We start from the raw sequence: 16,611 nt of genomic DNA, 5'->3' as shown, positions 1-16,611 counted from the left end.
CTCCTAGGTAACTACTTAGACTTAGCTCAGCTACTACAGCCATCAATCATCAACATTATTCAGCCCAGGGAAATGCAGACCAACTTTGGTTTAGTCCAGCTGCGAAATCCATCACCTCTGAGGTCTAAGGACTTAACCCCCGCAGAGTTCATACCAGGAGCACCTGCCCCCACAACCCAACCTAACATTTATGGCATAGACGTATTTTCCCTTTAGAGTGTAACGGAGGCCCGGTTCTGTGCAAACCGCGCGTGCATCATTCTAACTCCTCAATGGTAATGTTTAGTTGGCTTTAGAAGTGAATATGTAGTCATTCGTTCCGGTCATGTCATTTTCAAGCCACACGTTTCTGGTCCAGAAACACTTTCAGAACATCCCACACATTTTGGGGGCATTCTCAGAACATTATTAGAGCCCTTTCTCCCGCATCGGCGCAGCGTCCACAGCAGCTAGACCGGGCATCTCTTATCCAACCATCTAGGCCCTCGGCCGCTCGTCATCCCAAGTGTACCACGCTTACATTCGCAACAATCTCAATGATCTCAGACAGGCACACGCTCAACTCAGTTCCATTTAATCCGACTCTTTTGGGGGCCCGTAATCAGCCCACGCAGATCATGCCGGAGACAGAACCCCCACTCTGAGTCTCCCACTGCACGGACCACAGCTCGTCCTCCCAGAACATCCCTTCACCCCCCTTATACCATTCACATGTTACTTCAATAAACTTACAAACATCACGCTATTTTGGCGTGGTTCCTGCTAGTGAACAGAGGATGTGTGATGAGTATTGATCAGGGTGGATATACCAGTGTGAAGAGACATGTTTGGTGACGTGATTTGAGTCTGGTGGCGAGGTTCAGGGAAAAAAGTCCCAGACTCTACTGTGCAGAGTTTTAACCGTTGGTTGTCCAGGACAGGATCCTGGTCAAACGTGCATTCTGTTCTTAACGTCAAAATGTGGTGGGAATTCTTGAAATTAACTAGTCAAAGAAGTCTTTCTGAATATTTGTAATCTTTTGCAAAAGAGGCACACAACATGAAGAGCAATGTATCCACAGCCGAGTGCAACCACTCAAACTGAAGAGAGAGCTTTTATACAGTTACAATGAATACATGCTTAGTCATGAGATAACTGACCCATGACCCTATCAGAGTACAAATAGACCCATGATCAGATCACTGGTCACCCACTTTGTGGTCACATGGCACCGTGTGACTGATCACCTTCTTCAGTGCTAAGATCTACTGTCTATTAACATGTAAGGCTTACAGAATATTATTTGTATATGTTAAATGACATCATAGCATTCCTTTCTCTGATAATCATAATTTCCATTGCTGGATAGAGAGTCAATCATTTGGATGTCCAGTGGGAGGGAGTTCAAGAAGCGGAGTGCAGAGCAGCTGAAGGCTCTTGGGCCCATGGTGATTCAGTGGAAGGGTGTTGCAGGGAGGTGGAGGGAAGCAGAAGAACTAAGAGTGATGGTGGGTGTGTTGATGTGCAGGAGGTCGGACAGGTATAGAGGGGTGACGTCGTGGATAACCTTAACGGTGTCAGGAATGGGGGTAAATCGGGACCCAAATGCAGAAGAGGAGAATATTCTCAGAGCTCTAATCGCTCGAGTTTCACGCGGCTGTCAGCGCGTCATTCAAACAGGACACGCTGGCAAGGGAGCGGGGCTTATCTCCATGTAAATGCTATGGTAGATACCAACTATGAACATATTTTACCGTGATGTAATTGTAATACACGTTTCAAAATGATGCCGGAATGACTACATACAGATACTCGTTAGTAAAAACCATGAATTAATGCTTTGACAATTGTGCAGACAAGACAGCAGGCGAAAAACCTTTTAAAATGCGTGTTTTCCGGGATTTTTCTGATCGGATCAATCACGCTAAACTAACCTGTATATATTCCGTCCAAACTCACAACAACATCCTAAAGACAGAAATAAAGCAGCGACTGTATTCGCCATGACACAGACAGTCTGTGGTTTGTACTTGTTTAACTATTGTCTAGTTTCTGAAGAGACATGAGGAGCTGTGAGCTCTGAGTGCTCACAGCTAACGGCTGATGTTTTGGTTTTTTGTTTAAACGTCAGTGACGGCAGGCGGAGAGCAAATTTGACGCTTGAGTTGCAAAACAATTGAACTCGAGCGGCCCCCTTCAATCGCCTCAATCACACCGCGTCATGCGTGTCAACCGCGTCATGCGCGCCGCCGGAGCGAATTTGCGTCTGTCCGCGTCTCTGCATTGACTTTACATGTAATCGCGCCGCTCCCAAAAATCGCATCGTGTCCGTTGACCCCCTCCATGGACTCTGCCTTGCCCCCGGGCCGTCCGCCCGAGACCCCCTCCATGGACTCTGCCTTGCCCCGGGACAGTCCACTTGTAATCCAAATCCTTGCTAGTCTTTGCCACACAGCAAACAAAGGGCTCAAACGCAAAACCGCAAATCAGTCGAGTCAACTTTTGGTCATGTCTTTAAAAACCCTTAAAAACAGCTTGCATCTGAGAAAACACCCTAAATTCAGGCAAAACCATCAGAAAGCAGTCAAACCAAATCTATTAAGATTCAAATTCAGCTGAAGCAGTTCTGTCGTGTGTGTGTGTGTGTGTGTTTGTGTGTTTTTGTGTCTAAAAGCTAAAGGAATGGAGAAAAGACATACTGTAAGATTCACATATTTACCATAATTTGTGAATTCCATGTGAAAAGTTAGGAATTCCTTGTCTCACCACACTGAGGCCTCTGACACCCTTTCATCAATCCTTTCAGAAGTAAATGGTTTTACTATGTACGGGAAGTATAATGATGCTTCTAACAAAGGGGGACAGCTAAGCACGACAGCAAGATGTTCAATACAATTGGTCAGATCTTCCTTTGAATACCTTGGCATAAGCTTTTCCTGGGTGGTTGAGCAACATGATACCTTGATATACAAGAGGAGTTAGCCCTTGACCATCACTCAAGATTGAAGAGACATGTCTGCCAGAAACCTGAACAATGTCTAGACCCTTTAATATTCCTGGGCAAATCTCATCCATACCTGGCGCTGTGATATTGGGATATGGGTTGTAAGAGTTGTTGAGGGCTTGATCATTTATTCCGGGATTACTCTGAATTACTAATTGACCTAACCGAAGTTATTGAGTCTATGTAAATTTACTGCTTGGCTCAGATCCACCAACGTCAGCAAGATCTCACCTCTATTAACTCCCTGAAGAACCAGGTTCAATTAACTGCTGTTTCAATTCAGACAACTCTCTTAAATCTGTAGAAGCAATCCCGAAGGATTTTGATATCAGTAAATGAGGTGTGACCCTACCTAAGTGTGAGTGTGGCAGGGTGCAATCTTACCTTTGAAGCAGGAGAGGAGAGCGCAGATGTCTTTTAAGTTGTCCCAATCCAAAAGGTGGGATCAGTTTATTTGAAGAAAAATAGGTCCAAACTAATACAGGGTTTTTACCTTCTCTCTTTACAGCATTATAATTATAGTGAACATATCATGCTGGGGTTATTTTCTAATCTAAAACCTTAATTCACAGTTTTACATTTATCACCAAAATTGTAATTAAACTGCCCCATTCAGTTGTGATTTTTAAATTTTCCTGATAGAATTTAGAGGCATTTCCTCATAAATGACAAGTGATAATAAAAAGCACATTCAAACTTTCATTTTTCACCCACTCAATTCACATCAATTTCATACCTTTTTTCCGACACAGATGGCGGGAATAACATTCAAAAACCCATACCTGTCCGCTTGAATTCGGAGGAAGATTCCTCACAGCTGGCGGGCCTAATATTCACAAACACATCACCCATCAAATCATTCCACTCAGTTCACAAAGTAATGAACTCAGCTCACAAAGTAATTCACTCAGCATTCAACCAAGACATTTTGAGAGATATTTACCAAGTCTGAGAGAACCTTACCGAGAGCTATTAACCCAGCTCTGAGGGACAGAGCTTTTACCGGGAGAGAGTATACCAGGGGAACCCCCCTCTCTCTCGCTCTCTCCCAAAAAACCAGTGTCTTTATGCTCAACAACAGGATATAGAAACCTAAAGACACCTCCTCTATACCCATATTTGTGAAAAACGGGCATGGCCTCCGATGTACATGACTGGACATGACCAGACATATTCTATTGGCTATGGCATAAGACACACCTTCCCATGTTTGTGTAATAAGGACATGACCCCTGCAGGATTTGCTAAATATTATTCTCGGCTATGACATAACCACCTTTTTGAGGCCTCAATGTATTTCTCCTTAAGTCCGGAGCCCCCCTCCCTGTGTACTGCTGTGAGAGGAGAGGGAAGAAACGGCCTTCTCTCTTATCAGAGAGTAAGGCATAAATCATTATAGGCCTTACAATCAATTTAACAAACCACTTGTGTTTGTGTTACTGTAAATATAGAAACACCTAAAATATGAAGCATTTTCATTGTGGGTTATATAAGATTATAAAACGGACAAGTCAAATCAAGCAATCTGATTGGTTCTTAGCCGTGATATACTGAGCGTATACCACGGGTAGAATTGTAAGTTACTTTTCACAACAAGTCAGTATCCCTCCGCGTCTGAGAAAAACAGTATACCGTTGGGCTGAAAAGCAAACTGCCTGCAGTTACGGGGGTTACGGGGCAGTTACGGGGGTTGTCGACCCTCCGCTTCGCGTCGGGCCAAACCACGCCCCTTAGCTGTGATATAATGAGCATATACCACGGCCTGTTGTGAGCTATTGCTTAAATATAATTGATTATATTTGATTATAACTAACTTTCTTTTTAAGTATTCAACATACTAGATCTCAACAAGGTAAAGCTTCCCTATAATCTTCCAACTTTTCATTATCCATCGACAAGATTTTGGATGTGTTTGGGAGCCCTTCAAAGTGCCTGACAGTATCAGGATATCAGCAGCTCTCCTCCTGAGCTGAACACTCTGAAACCCTGTGTCCCTTTCCTGAGTCATCTGGGGGCTGCCAGAACTTTCTTGAGACTAACCAACCGTCAATCTCATTGGCCTTCCCAATCTCTTGCCTTTATGTGGTTTTTGTTTCAAAATAACCCTGGAACAACCAGGCCCAAAAGGTTAAATGACCTAATCCATTGAAGCAAGTTGGCTTCATTGATCCTTTGACCATAACTCTGAGGAGCCACTCCCACAATGTAAGTTATCATCATGGCCCACTTGGGTTCAATACTTCACGAAAAATGTTGATCTTTTAAGATTATTTACACTGTAAAACCACTCTTGATGAGAAAGAAAAAGTGGGCAACATAATCAAATAAGATGATGTCAATGCCGGGAATTACGACAAAAAAAAAGTTGCATGGAAGTGATGAAGACTGAGATGAAGATGACTGCAGAAAACAAAGTACAGTTTAGGGATTTCAGTCTTAGCTAGAGAGAAGTAATAGAAGGGGCAGGACAGATGAGAAGAGATGTATCAGCTGTAGAACAGAGAGCTTTGCCAGAACACAGCAGCTTCTCAACACGTCTCTCTAAAGATGGAGACTTCCCAAAGGGATGAACTCTGCTTTCCACAACTCTTCAACAAATCCTGCAGGAAGCCTACGCCAGCTCAGTCAGATGTCCTGCTCGCTTACATCCTGCAGCCCTTCATCGCTCTGATCACTGCAGCTCTCAACCTGCTGGTCATCATCTCTATCTCCCACTTCAGGCACTGACAAACTTTCAGCTTAAGCTTGTATATGTTCATGATTGAAAAGTAACATGATTTAGCAACGCATATATTCCTTTCAATTAATGCTTCAGATAATAGTTGTGCTGTTTTAAATGATAACATATTCAAACATGACGTTGTGTGACAAAATATTTAAAGCAGGCACTCCTCAACAAATGCATGTCCATCAAAATGCTTTTTTTGTGTTTTACTGCTGTTTGTTGTTCCAAGCTATTGTTGATAATCTTATTTATGATGATATTCTTCCTTTCCAGGCAGCTCCACACCCCCACTAACCTCCTCATCCTCTCCCTGGCTGTCTCAGACTTCCTTGTGGGCCTAATTTTGATGCCTGTTACAATCATTTCAAAAGAGGCTTGCTGGTACTTGGGTGACCTGATGTGTGCTCTGTATAATATAGTTACTTTCGTCATTACCTCTTCTACGGTTGGAAACATGGTGCTCATATCCATTGATCGTTATTTTGCTATTTGTGACCCTCTACATTACACCATCAGAGTTACTTTGAACAGAACACAAATCTGCATCTGTCTTTGTTGGATTTGCTCTGTTATCTATAATTGTCTTATTTTAAAGGACTTTCTGAGACAACCTGATTCACATAATTCTTGCCATGGAGAATGTGTAGTTGTCCTTAACAATATCACAGGAGCGGTTGACTTAGTTGTTAACTTTATTGCCCCCATTACTGTTATCATAGTTCTGTATATCAGAGTGTTTGTGGTGGCTGTGTCTCAGGCTCGAGCCATGCGATTTCATGTTATCGTTGTCACTATGCAACGTTCAGTTGGTGCAACTGCTAAGAAATCTGAGATGAAAGCAGCCAGGACTCTTGGTGTTGTTGTTGTTGTGTTTCTAATATGTTTTTTTCCATATTACACTCCATCCCTTATGGGTGAGGATATTGAAACTGGTAGTTCAATCTCACTCATTGTAGTCTGGTTGCTGTATTTTAACTCCTGTCTGAACCCATTGATTTATGCCTCGTTATACCCCTGGTTTAGAAAATCTATCAAGCTCATTGTCACCCTTAAAATACTTAAGTCCTATTCGTGTGATTCTAAAATATTGTAATGACGGACTGGGGTTGAGATATATTCTAAAAAACCTCTGTTAAGATGTACATATTTTTGCCATTGTTGCTGAGTCAGAATGCAATGTGTAATGGCTGAAGAAAGAATAGACATTATTTAATGTAGTAAAACATATGTAACTAAAAGAGAATAAATAATTGAATACCAAATAAAACTGGAAAATATTACATTGTTTGGAAGAGGTAGTAGTTTTTGTAATGATTGAATAAATGTTCAATTGTTAATTTAGTAGACAATACGCAGTACAGACTGATTGAGTGTGTCGTTGTATGTCAGTGTGCAACTTCAAACAAAAAGACAGCTGTCGCGCGCGCGCGCGTGTGTGTGTGTGTGTGTGTGTGTGTGTGTGTGTGTGTGTGTGTGTGTGTGTGTGTGTGTGTGTGTGTGTGTGTGTGTGTGTGTGTGTGTGTGTGTGTGTGTATATGTTGATGTGTGTGTGTGTGAGAGAGAGAGAGAGAGAGAGAGAGAGAAAGAGAGAAAGAAAAAGGAGAGAAGGCTTTACTGACACATAACAGATTCGGTTCTCCAACACACTGACAATCTTGTTGAGTGCTAACACATTTTTATTTTACCATTGCCCATGATCATTGACATTATCTTGCAATAATGAGGGGTTAAAATGTAGGAAAAAATTCATAATATTTAGGCTGACAATAAGAATTAAAGCTTCAAGCAGCGATGATCGGGACCTCGCTAGGGCTGCTCGATTAAGGCAAAAATCATAATCATGATTATTTTTGTCAATATTGATATCACGATTATTAAATATGATTATTTATTGACTTTGAAAAAAAAATAAAATAATTTGAACAGTATCTTTTTAACAGTTGATTACCCTGAACTTTAAGTATAATTCAACTGAAAAACCAATATAAATAAAATAAATTATACATTTATATCTACTTTTAAATAAATAATATCAAATTAGTATATACCAATAAAGAAGATCAACAAATATTTCTGGGCGCACTTCCGCAACCTACTGAACATAATAGATATAATAAATACAAATAAATTAGATTATTGGCAAAGTATTCAGCTGAAGCCACATCTTTTCAACTTCCCCACGGCCTTAGTCATGAAGGGCAAGCCAGGGTTCAAGTTATGTGGGAGCCTATGGGAGCTGAGCTCCCATGAACGCAGTGAAATCATACATCTGTGGGGGTCGCTAATACATTACCAACAACCATTAATTTAATCACAAATAATGCATGTGTCAATCTAATGAGTATTATTTACGTTAAGGAGGTAAATAGGCTAAAAGAAAAACATGTTTTCCAGAAGAACTACATATCGTATTCTCTCTTGAATGACAATATGCCTGCACTTCATCTCCAAGGTCAATACATTATTGCGCAATCTATGCCTGTGAGCGTGCTGCGCGAGCCGAGATGATGTGTTATGTGGTGTGCGTAGTAGAACCTTTCCATATTTAAGTTTGTAGCAAGTAGAGGACTGCTGCTGCTGTATGTCAGTGTGTGTGTGTGTTAGTTTTAAAGACCCCCATGAAGCTCAGATTATAAATCGAACCCTGGGGCAAGCAGTGCAGATATGGTGAAATGATGCCGAGATGGCATCGCGTAACGCTTGTCCAGTGTTTTTTATTTATTTATATTTGATTAGACATTTTCAAAGACAAAAAGATACGGACAAGGACATGGCACACACACATCACAAACAGAACAGGACAATAACATGAAGGGTGGGGGGTAGGGGATTACAGTGTCAGTTAAATGTTATGTATGCATATGGCTTTGTATTTATACATGATTTGATTCATAATATCGATATACTTCATTGTTTCCACATTATTATTATAAAACAAATAGATAAATAGTCAAATAGATAAATATATACCTATGCACAACACACACACACACACACACACACACACACACACACACACACACACACACACACACACACACACACACACACACACACACACACACACACACACACACACACACACACACACACACACACACACACACACACACACACACACACACACACACACACACACACACACACACACACACACACACACACACACACACACACACACACACACACACACACACACCGTGGCGTCCGTGCACACGGACTGAGGCTCGGTTCGCCCACCGCGGAATGGCCGAGGACGACGCTCGCCATTTCCACATCGTTTCAGCCTTCCAACCACATGGAGACGATACACGACCTGCTAGGTACGGAAGAACCCAACTTCTTGTTCATGTGACTGTTTCTTCGGGACATGCGGCTTGCTAACACGGCTAGTGTTGAGCCCCGCGCTTTAGCCCTGAGGTGCTGGCCCCGACACGCAGCGGTACATTCCCTGGTAGAGGCACGCCGCCTAGCAGAGGCTCCGGGGCCGACGACATCGACTAACGGCTACCGGCTTACAGCTAGCGGCCGTCGACAACGGCTAACGGCTAAGAGCTAACAACGACAGCTAACTGCTAGCAGCTAACGGCTGACATCCAGCTGTTAACCCCTTTTTTTTTTTGCGGTGCCGGAGAGGAGGTTCAGCCAAGTCTAGTCGGCCTCGTGTGGATCCTCTCACAATTTCGCCCACCTGTGTTTTGATCGTGGACAGGATGACCCTTTTGAGCTTTTCCTAGTGCCTGAGAGGAGGTTCGATCATTTCTGGTCGGCCTCGTGTGGACCCTCTCGCTTTTTCACCGCCTCGACAGCGGCTTCGGACGTCGCCCTGTCGGAACCCCGTCTCGCCTCAACGGTTTCGGACGTCGCCCATGCTTTCATCTGCCCGTGGGTGGCGCGCTTCGGGACCCTGTCTGGCCTCTTCCCTCGCCCTATTTAGAGGAAATGGACGTCCACTCTCGGGAGACGTCCGACAGTGGTTTGGTTACCCAAAGTGAAGGACCTAATTTTACCCCTATTTAGAGGCAATGGACGTCCACTCTCTGGAGAGAAACCTCCAGCATGTGTCCCTTAAATAGGGATTCAGGTTATTTCACACATCCAGGAGAGAGACCGCGGAAATCACCTCTCTCTGGCCCCTCCAAGACCCCAAAAGGACAGACTACAGACCTCCAGCATGTGTCCCTGACATGGGGACTCTATTTATTTCACACTTCCAGGAGAGACGACGGGTAAATCCCCTCTCTTTGCCAGCTCACAGAGCCCCGAAGGACGGACTAGAGCCCTCCAGCATGTGTCCCTGAAATGGGGACTAAGATTATTTCACACATCCAGGACAGAGACCGCGAATATCACCTCTCTGTGGCCCCTCCAAGACCCCCGAAGGACGGACTACAGACCTCCTGCATGTGTCCCTGCCATGGGGACTCATCCGGCATTCCACAACCTCGTCTGTCGGGTCGTTGTCCTTGAACCATAAGAACCATAAGCTGACCTTTCAACTCAGTCATGTGACTATGATAATGTGACCTCTACTGACCAATGAAAACACTTACATCCAAAAATAGCATGAAAATGCTGCAATCAAGCCAGTTGCCTTTAGGAGGTGCTATAACAACAACAAACACAACTTACATGTAACATAATGATTGTTCTTTATATACTATGGATGCTGGCAACAGTCACATAGTCCAAAGTGAAGGTGATGTTTGACCAGTAATGGTCGAGGCTGGACTTGAGACAGTTAACTGTCTTGGATGTGACAACGCTTTCTGGCAGATCATTCCACAAGTCAACCACACGCAGGCTGAAAAAGTCGCGGCGGATAGCCAGTCTTGAGTACTGTTTCTTCAACTTGAGGCAGTGTCCACGAGTCCTGGTGTTATAATCCCGTTTTAGTGGGCATGATGTTTTGTAGATCTTGTGAAGATATTTGAAAACTTCGATCATATCTCCCCCCACCCTTCTATAATACATACTCAGGATCTTAAGACTTTGCAGTCGTTCCTGATATGGTAGGTCCTTTAGTTCTGGAACCAGCTTTTTTGCTGAGCTCAGCATCTTTTTTGTACATGGGGGACCAAGCGACATTCCCATACTTGAGGAGTGGCCGTACAAGAGAGATGTATAAACTACATACTACATCAGAGTCCAAATAAGTGTTTGATCTGCGGATCATTGCTAGGATACCATTCGCTTTGTTACTTGCCCGGCGGATATGGTCACTAAATGTCAGGGTATTATCAACATTCACACCAAGGTAAAGGAGTCTCGGATAGGTTTATAGTCAGGGGTGCACATAACTTTTTGCCCTGGTTCTCAAAGGAGCACCTGGAGATGTTGCTTGGTGCGCATCCTTAAAATGAAATAAACCGGACCTTTTGAGGGGTACTTGACTTTATGAACGGTGGGGGGGGGTGCGCTAGTGAGCACGCTTATGAACTGTTTGCCGGAGCCTCGCATCAGGGTTACTGTGCGGAGCGCACAAAGCAGACCGTTCACGGGATAGTGAGGGGTAGAGCGAGGGATCGCAGATCGCGGACGGATTAAAAAATGAAACCTAAATGGCTCGCAAATTATACTTTGGCGGCCGTTAATATAACTGGGCGGCCCTCCCAAGTAAAGTCTACGTGTGGGAAACCCTGCTATCTTACCAGTTATTATGCAACTCGCAAATATCTCTCTCTTCTCTCTTTTCTATCCCTCTCTTCTCTCTTTTCTCTCTCTCTCTCTCAATGTTGGTGCGCAAATGCGCCTTTTTTCAAATGATCCGGTGCTCCTTTTTTGGTGGGGGGTGCGCATGCGCACCAGTTATGTGCAGCCCTGTTTATAGTTATATATATATATATATATATATATATATATATATATATAGTTATATATATATATATATAGAGTTATTATATATATATATATATATATATATATATATATATATCACCTTATGATTTTCATGGCTTTATCCTAGCTAGCACCAGTGAGTGACAATGTTTACAAATTGTCAGCTTTATTTACGTTGCTCGTTGTAACGGCAAATGTGAACTCTGCTTTTTGCAAACAATGCGTCTTGTGATAACCTGTAACTATGACGAACATTTGATGACATTAAATAACTTTAAATAACTTTTAACTTGTAGATATGTTCTCGGAACAGAACCAGCTTACTCCTCCAATGCGGGAAGAAAATATGGTAGAACCCCTCCCCCCCTCAGCTTCTAAATAATCATTAGAAGCTGAGTAATCGGCTGCAGAGCAAGCTGCTGATGTATGTGCTCAGTGGGCGGAGTTACAGAGATAAACATAACTTTTTTCTTATTTCTTAACATGATTGAGATTTATAGAACGTACAGCACTCAAGATTAAAATAGTTCTACATGATTGATTCATGTTTCGATGAGAAACATGAATAAATGATGTCTCATATATTAACTGCATATTTGCAAATTGAACAACCCCACTTTCCCCTTTTTTTCAGTGTGGCCACTGTTCCTTAGTATCTTGTTTGTGCTCAGTTTTCTACATCTTTTCTAAAGTGCTCTATCATCTGAAACACTTTGACATAAACATCTCAAGGTCATACCTACATCCATAACCTACATCTTGATTATCATTTGCATCTCTAAAATGTATTTTACATTTGTGCCAACTGTGATGCTAGAGTGACTCCAAACTTGATTTAATCTGTAAAACACGTGGCGATTCAAAGTGCTATATAACTAAAATTGCCTTGCCTTGCCTTGATAGAGCATTAATCACAGAAGTTGTGATGAATGCTTGTTATATATATTTATATATATATATATATATTAGGGCCGGGACTCGATTAAAAAAATTAATCTAATTAATTACAGGCTTTGTAATTAATTAATCGCAATTAATCGCATTTTTAATCACATATAAATATTGGACCTGAGAACAGTGAGAAGCAATTTTTTTCACATGGATTTTAGTATACCATTCAATAATGACTGAATACATAAGCTTAAGCAACAAAACATTGTTTATTTTTTTCAAGGTGGTACTTAACCAAGACCTACAGAAAAGTGCAATGTTTGCCATAAAGTGTAGCAATAGCATATTTAGGAATATAGTACATTTCAGAGACTCAGGTAGCCTATAGGTAGGTAGACCTTCTGTAAACTATAACACTTTGTTTTTTAAGTAAAACACAATACTTTCAAGTACATTCAGAACATTGGAAACCCTGACTATTAGAAAACATCTCTCTGTTGCTTCAGAGGCCATAACAGACTTTGTTGATTTACCAACAGTTGATTTAAAAAATCTAATACATTTCAGTCCAACTCTCTCAATAACCTTGGCCAAAACAATAAACAGTTCAACATAAAGTGCCAGTTGCACCAACAACGTAATAAATAGTTCAACATAAAGTGTACTGTACCATTTAAAATAAAATAAAAAAGTGCCAGTGATTGACCTCAATCCCTCTTATTCTTCCAATATCCTGATGAAAAATAAAATCTCTCTGTTGCATAGGCCACTGTTTGATCAACGCGAATTGGGTGTGGGTCCTTGTACTCCGAGTCGGGCTAACGTCCACGCTAGCTTCCACGCTAGCTGCTATAGGTTTTGCATTGAGGGGATACTTGAGGCTTGATGTGCTGCGGTGATATGCAAATTCCTTTTTGCATAATTTGCAAACAACCGTGCTCTTATCGACGCTTCCATCAGTCCGTTTTTTAAAACAAAAATGTCCCATCCACGGGGCCAACCAAAGCGGTCTCATCAGCTTCTTCGTTCATGTTTGACTATTGTTCACTGTGGTTTGTTGTTGTCTGAAGTCATGAACGTTAGTTGGTGCTCCAGTATAATCGGTACCGCTGAAACTCATCCAATGAGAAACGTTCCGCGGTGCAAAAATAAGTGCGATTAAAATGCGCTAATTTTTTTAATGCGTTCATTTTTGTGTAATTAATTAATCTTAATTAACGCGTTAAAGTCCCGGCCCTAATATAAATATATATTTGTATGTATAAAGTATGACATAAACATAAACATAAGTTAGCAGATAATCCATCATCACAAAGCCTCTTCTGAGCATTTGCCGCTGGTGTAAACAATGTTGTGTGTTGGAAGTTTGGATATGTTACAGTGTTCAAACGAATTACATTATGCATTGATTCTGATGTACAGAATTTAAAATATTGTGATTGACATGCATATCACAGGTTTTTTCACTATTTACTACCTTTACACTTCTGTCAAAAAGAAGCCACTGTTAATTGTATTGGGTTTATTGAGCTGTCAATATAATGTAATGATTTGGTACAGCAAATGTTGCTCCCTAGCTAGCTATCTAGCATCAATCGTGTGTAGGGCACAGCATCCATGTGCGATTTGAGACAACGCTACCTGGTTAAAATTCACGCAATGCGGAAGTGTTTACATTATTCAACAAGACATTGTTCAAAGGGAAGTATTTTAATTGAGACACAGTAAGGGACTCGCATCAGCATGCACGAGTGGCCGGCGCAGGTACAAAACAAATCACAAAGAACCTCAGATTTTAACAAACACAGAGGGGGTGTTATCATCTATCTGCTGCGGGCTGATGCACTTTAAACTTTTTAAACAAATTGCAACTGCATCAAAAGTATAGTTCATACGTTTGTCTTTTCAGTGGAAGATGCAACTTCCATCATGGGATGATAGGTTAACTATTTTCATCTCCTCACAGAGTTTTCTTCATGTGTTGATGTTTGGATCTTACATCATATGTTTGCTTTGGAGCATGGATGACGTCCTTTACACCTCTGATTGGGAGGATCCCTCTGAGATGAGAGTTTGAGATCATCTGACATGAACACAAGAAGGTGTGAATTCTTAATGAGAGCAATGCGCTGATGTTTGTTGTGTAAAGTTCCTGACAAAAAAATCCAGTCTAATGGGCTTCATTAGTCAGGTAGAAAGGTGTGTGTGTGTGTGTGTGTGTGTGTGTGTGTGTGTGTGTGTGTGTGTGTGTGTGTGTGTGTGTGTGTGTGTGTGTGTGTGTGTGTGTTTAATGTAAAGGCTAAAGGAATGGAGAAAAACATATTGTAAGATGCACATATTTACCATAATTTGTGAATTCCATGTGAAAAGTTAGGAATTCCTTGTCTCACCACACCGAGGCCTCTGACACCGTTTCATTAATCATTACATTACATTGCATTTAGCTGACGCTTTTATCCAAAGCGACTTACAATAAGTGCTTTCGACCAAGAAAATACAAACTTGAAGAAAACAGAATCATTTAAGTACATCAGGTTTCATAGAGCCAAAACATTTGAAGTGCTACTCAACTGGCTTTAGATAAGCCAGTCCTTTATTAGTATACAAGTGCTTTGTTAGTAATTTTATTTCTTGAAGTGGAGTGGAAAGAGATGAGTTTTCAGTCTGCGCCGGAAGATGCGTAAGCTTTCTGCTGTCCTGATGTCAATGGGGAGCTCATTCCACCATTTTGGAGCCAGGATAGCAAACCAACGTGTTTTCGCTGGTGGGAACTTGGGTCCCCCTCGCAGTGCGGGTGCAGCAAGCCGTTTGGCTGATGCAGAGCGGAGTGCATGTGCTGGGGTTTATGGTTTAACCATGTCCTGGATGTAGGAAGGGCCAGATCCATTCACAGCATGGAACACAAGTACCAGTGTCTTGAAGTGGATTCTTGCAGTTACTGCAAGCCAGTGAAGGGAGCGGAGGAGCGGTTTGGTTTGGGAACATTTAGGAAGGTTGAAGACCAGACGATCCACTGCATTCTGGATGAGCTGCAGAAGTCGGATGGCACATGCAGTTTGACCAGCCAGGAGGGAGTGGCAGTAGTCAAGGCGTGAGATGGCGAGAGCCTGCACCAGAAGTTGCGTCGCTTTCTGGCTCAGGAGGGGACGTATTCTCCTGATGTTGTCAAGAGTGTATCTGCCACAGCGGGTTGTAACAGCGATGTTTGCAGTGAAGGACAGGTTGTTATTTAGGGTCACACCCAGATTCCTTGCAGTCTGAGTCGGGGAAACAATAGAGGTGCCGATTTTGATTGTTAGGTCAAGAGTGGGACAATCTTTTCCAGGAAGAAAAAGCAGTTCAGTCTTGTCAAGGTTGAGCTTGAGGTGGTGAGCAGACATCCACTGAGAGATGTCTGCTAGACAAGCAGAGATGCGTGCGACGACCTGGGTTTCTGAACGGGGATAAGACAGAATTAATTGGGTGTCGTCAGCGTAGCAGTGGTATGAAAAACCATGCGGGCTAATGAATGATCAGAGCGAGTTTGTGCACAGAGAGAAGATGAAGGAACCGGGGACAGAGCCCTGAGGGACCCCTGTAGTTAATTGACAAGGGTCAGACTTGGACCCTCTCCAAGTTACCCTGTAGGTGCGGTCTTTGAGGTATGAGATGAGGAGGGAAAGTGCAGAGCCTGAAACTCCAAGTTATATCTCACACAGGCTCCGCCCTCTACTGGACTCTATGGGTACTACCTCTCAACCATACTATGTGAGCATTCATCAACTGAGATATCTATAACCGTAGCCGGCCACCTGGGGCGGGCCTACCTGAATGCGTGCGCAAGCCCACCGTATAAGGTGGCCTCGCCCCCTGACTGTCATAATTTTCTCTTCAGCGAGCAAGGAAACAACTGAGCGCAACAATGGACTCACCACTCTTAGAGAAACAACGCTGCCCTTCGTCTTCGGCTTGATCGCAGGTGCCGATCTCCACCACCGCTGCCGATCTCCACCACCGCTGCTTCCAGTTCCTGGGGCCTGACCACGCAGCTGGCGGCCGGGCTGATCCAGTCCCCGGCCTGCAACGCCTGCCGCCTGATTCCGCGGCTCAGCCACCGCCGGCGTCTGGAGCCCTTCCAGGCGCAGTATGTCTCACCGGAAGCGGCGGAGGAACGGGACCTCGAGGTGGTGGAGA

General features: G+C 42.8%; 1 protein-coding gene across 1 annotated transcript; it reads left to right on the top strand.

The window, feature by feature from the left end:
- Positions 1-5,531: 5,531 nt before the first annotated feature.
- Positions 5,532-6,802, top strand: LOC307029734 (trace amine-associated receptor 8a-like; the record flags this gene model as incomplete). Its single annotated transcript, XM_079665815.1, has 2 exons — positions 5,532-5,704; positions 5,983-6,802. The coding sequence occupies 2 exons, from the start codon at positions 5,532-5,534 to the stop codon at positions 6,800-6,802; spliced, it is 993 nt and encodes a 330-aa protein (XP_079521941.1).
- Positions 6,803-16,611: the final 9,809 nt, after the last annotated feature.

Source organism: Notothenia rossii, assembly GCF_949606895.1.
Source record: "Notothenia rossii genome assembly, chromosome: 2".
NCBI lineage: Eukaryota > Metazoa > Chordata > Actinopteri > Perciformes > Nototheniidae > Notothenia > Notothenia rossii.
The sequence above is the reverse complement of the archived record's forward strand: the minus strand, read 5'-3'. Positions and strand labels throughout refer to the sequence as shown.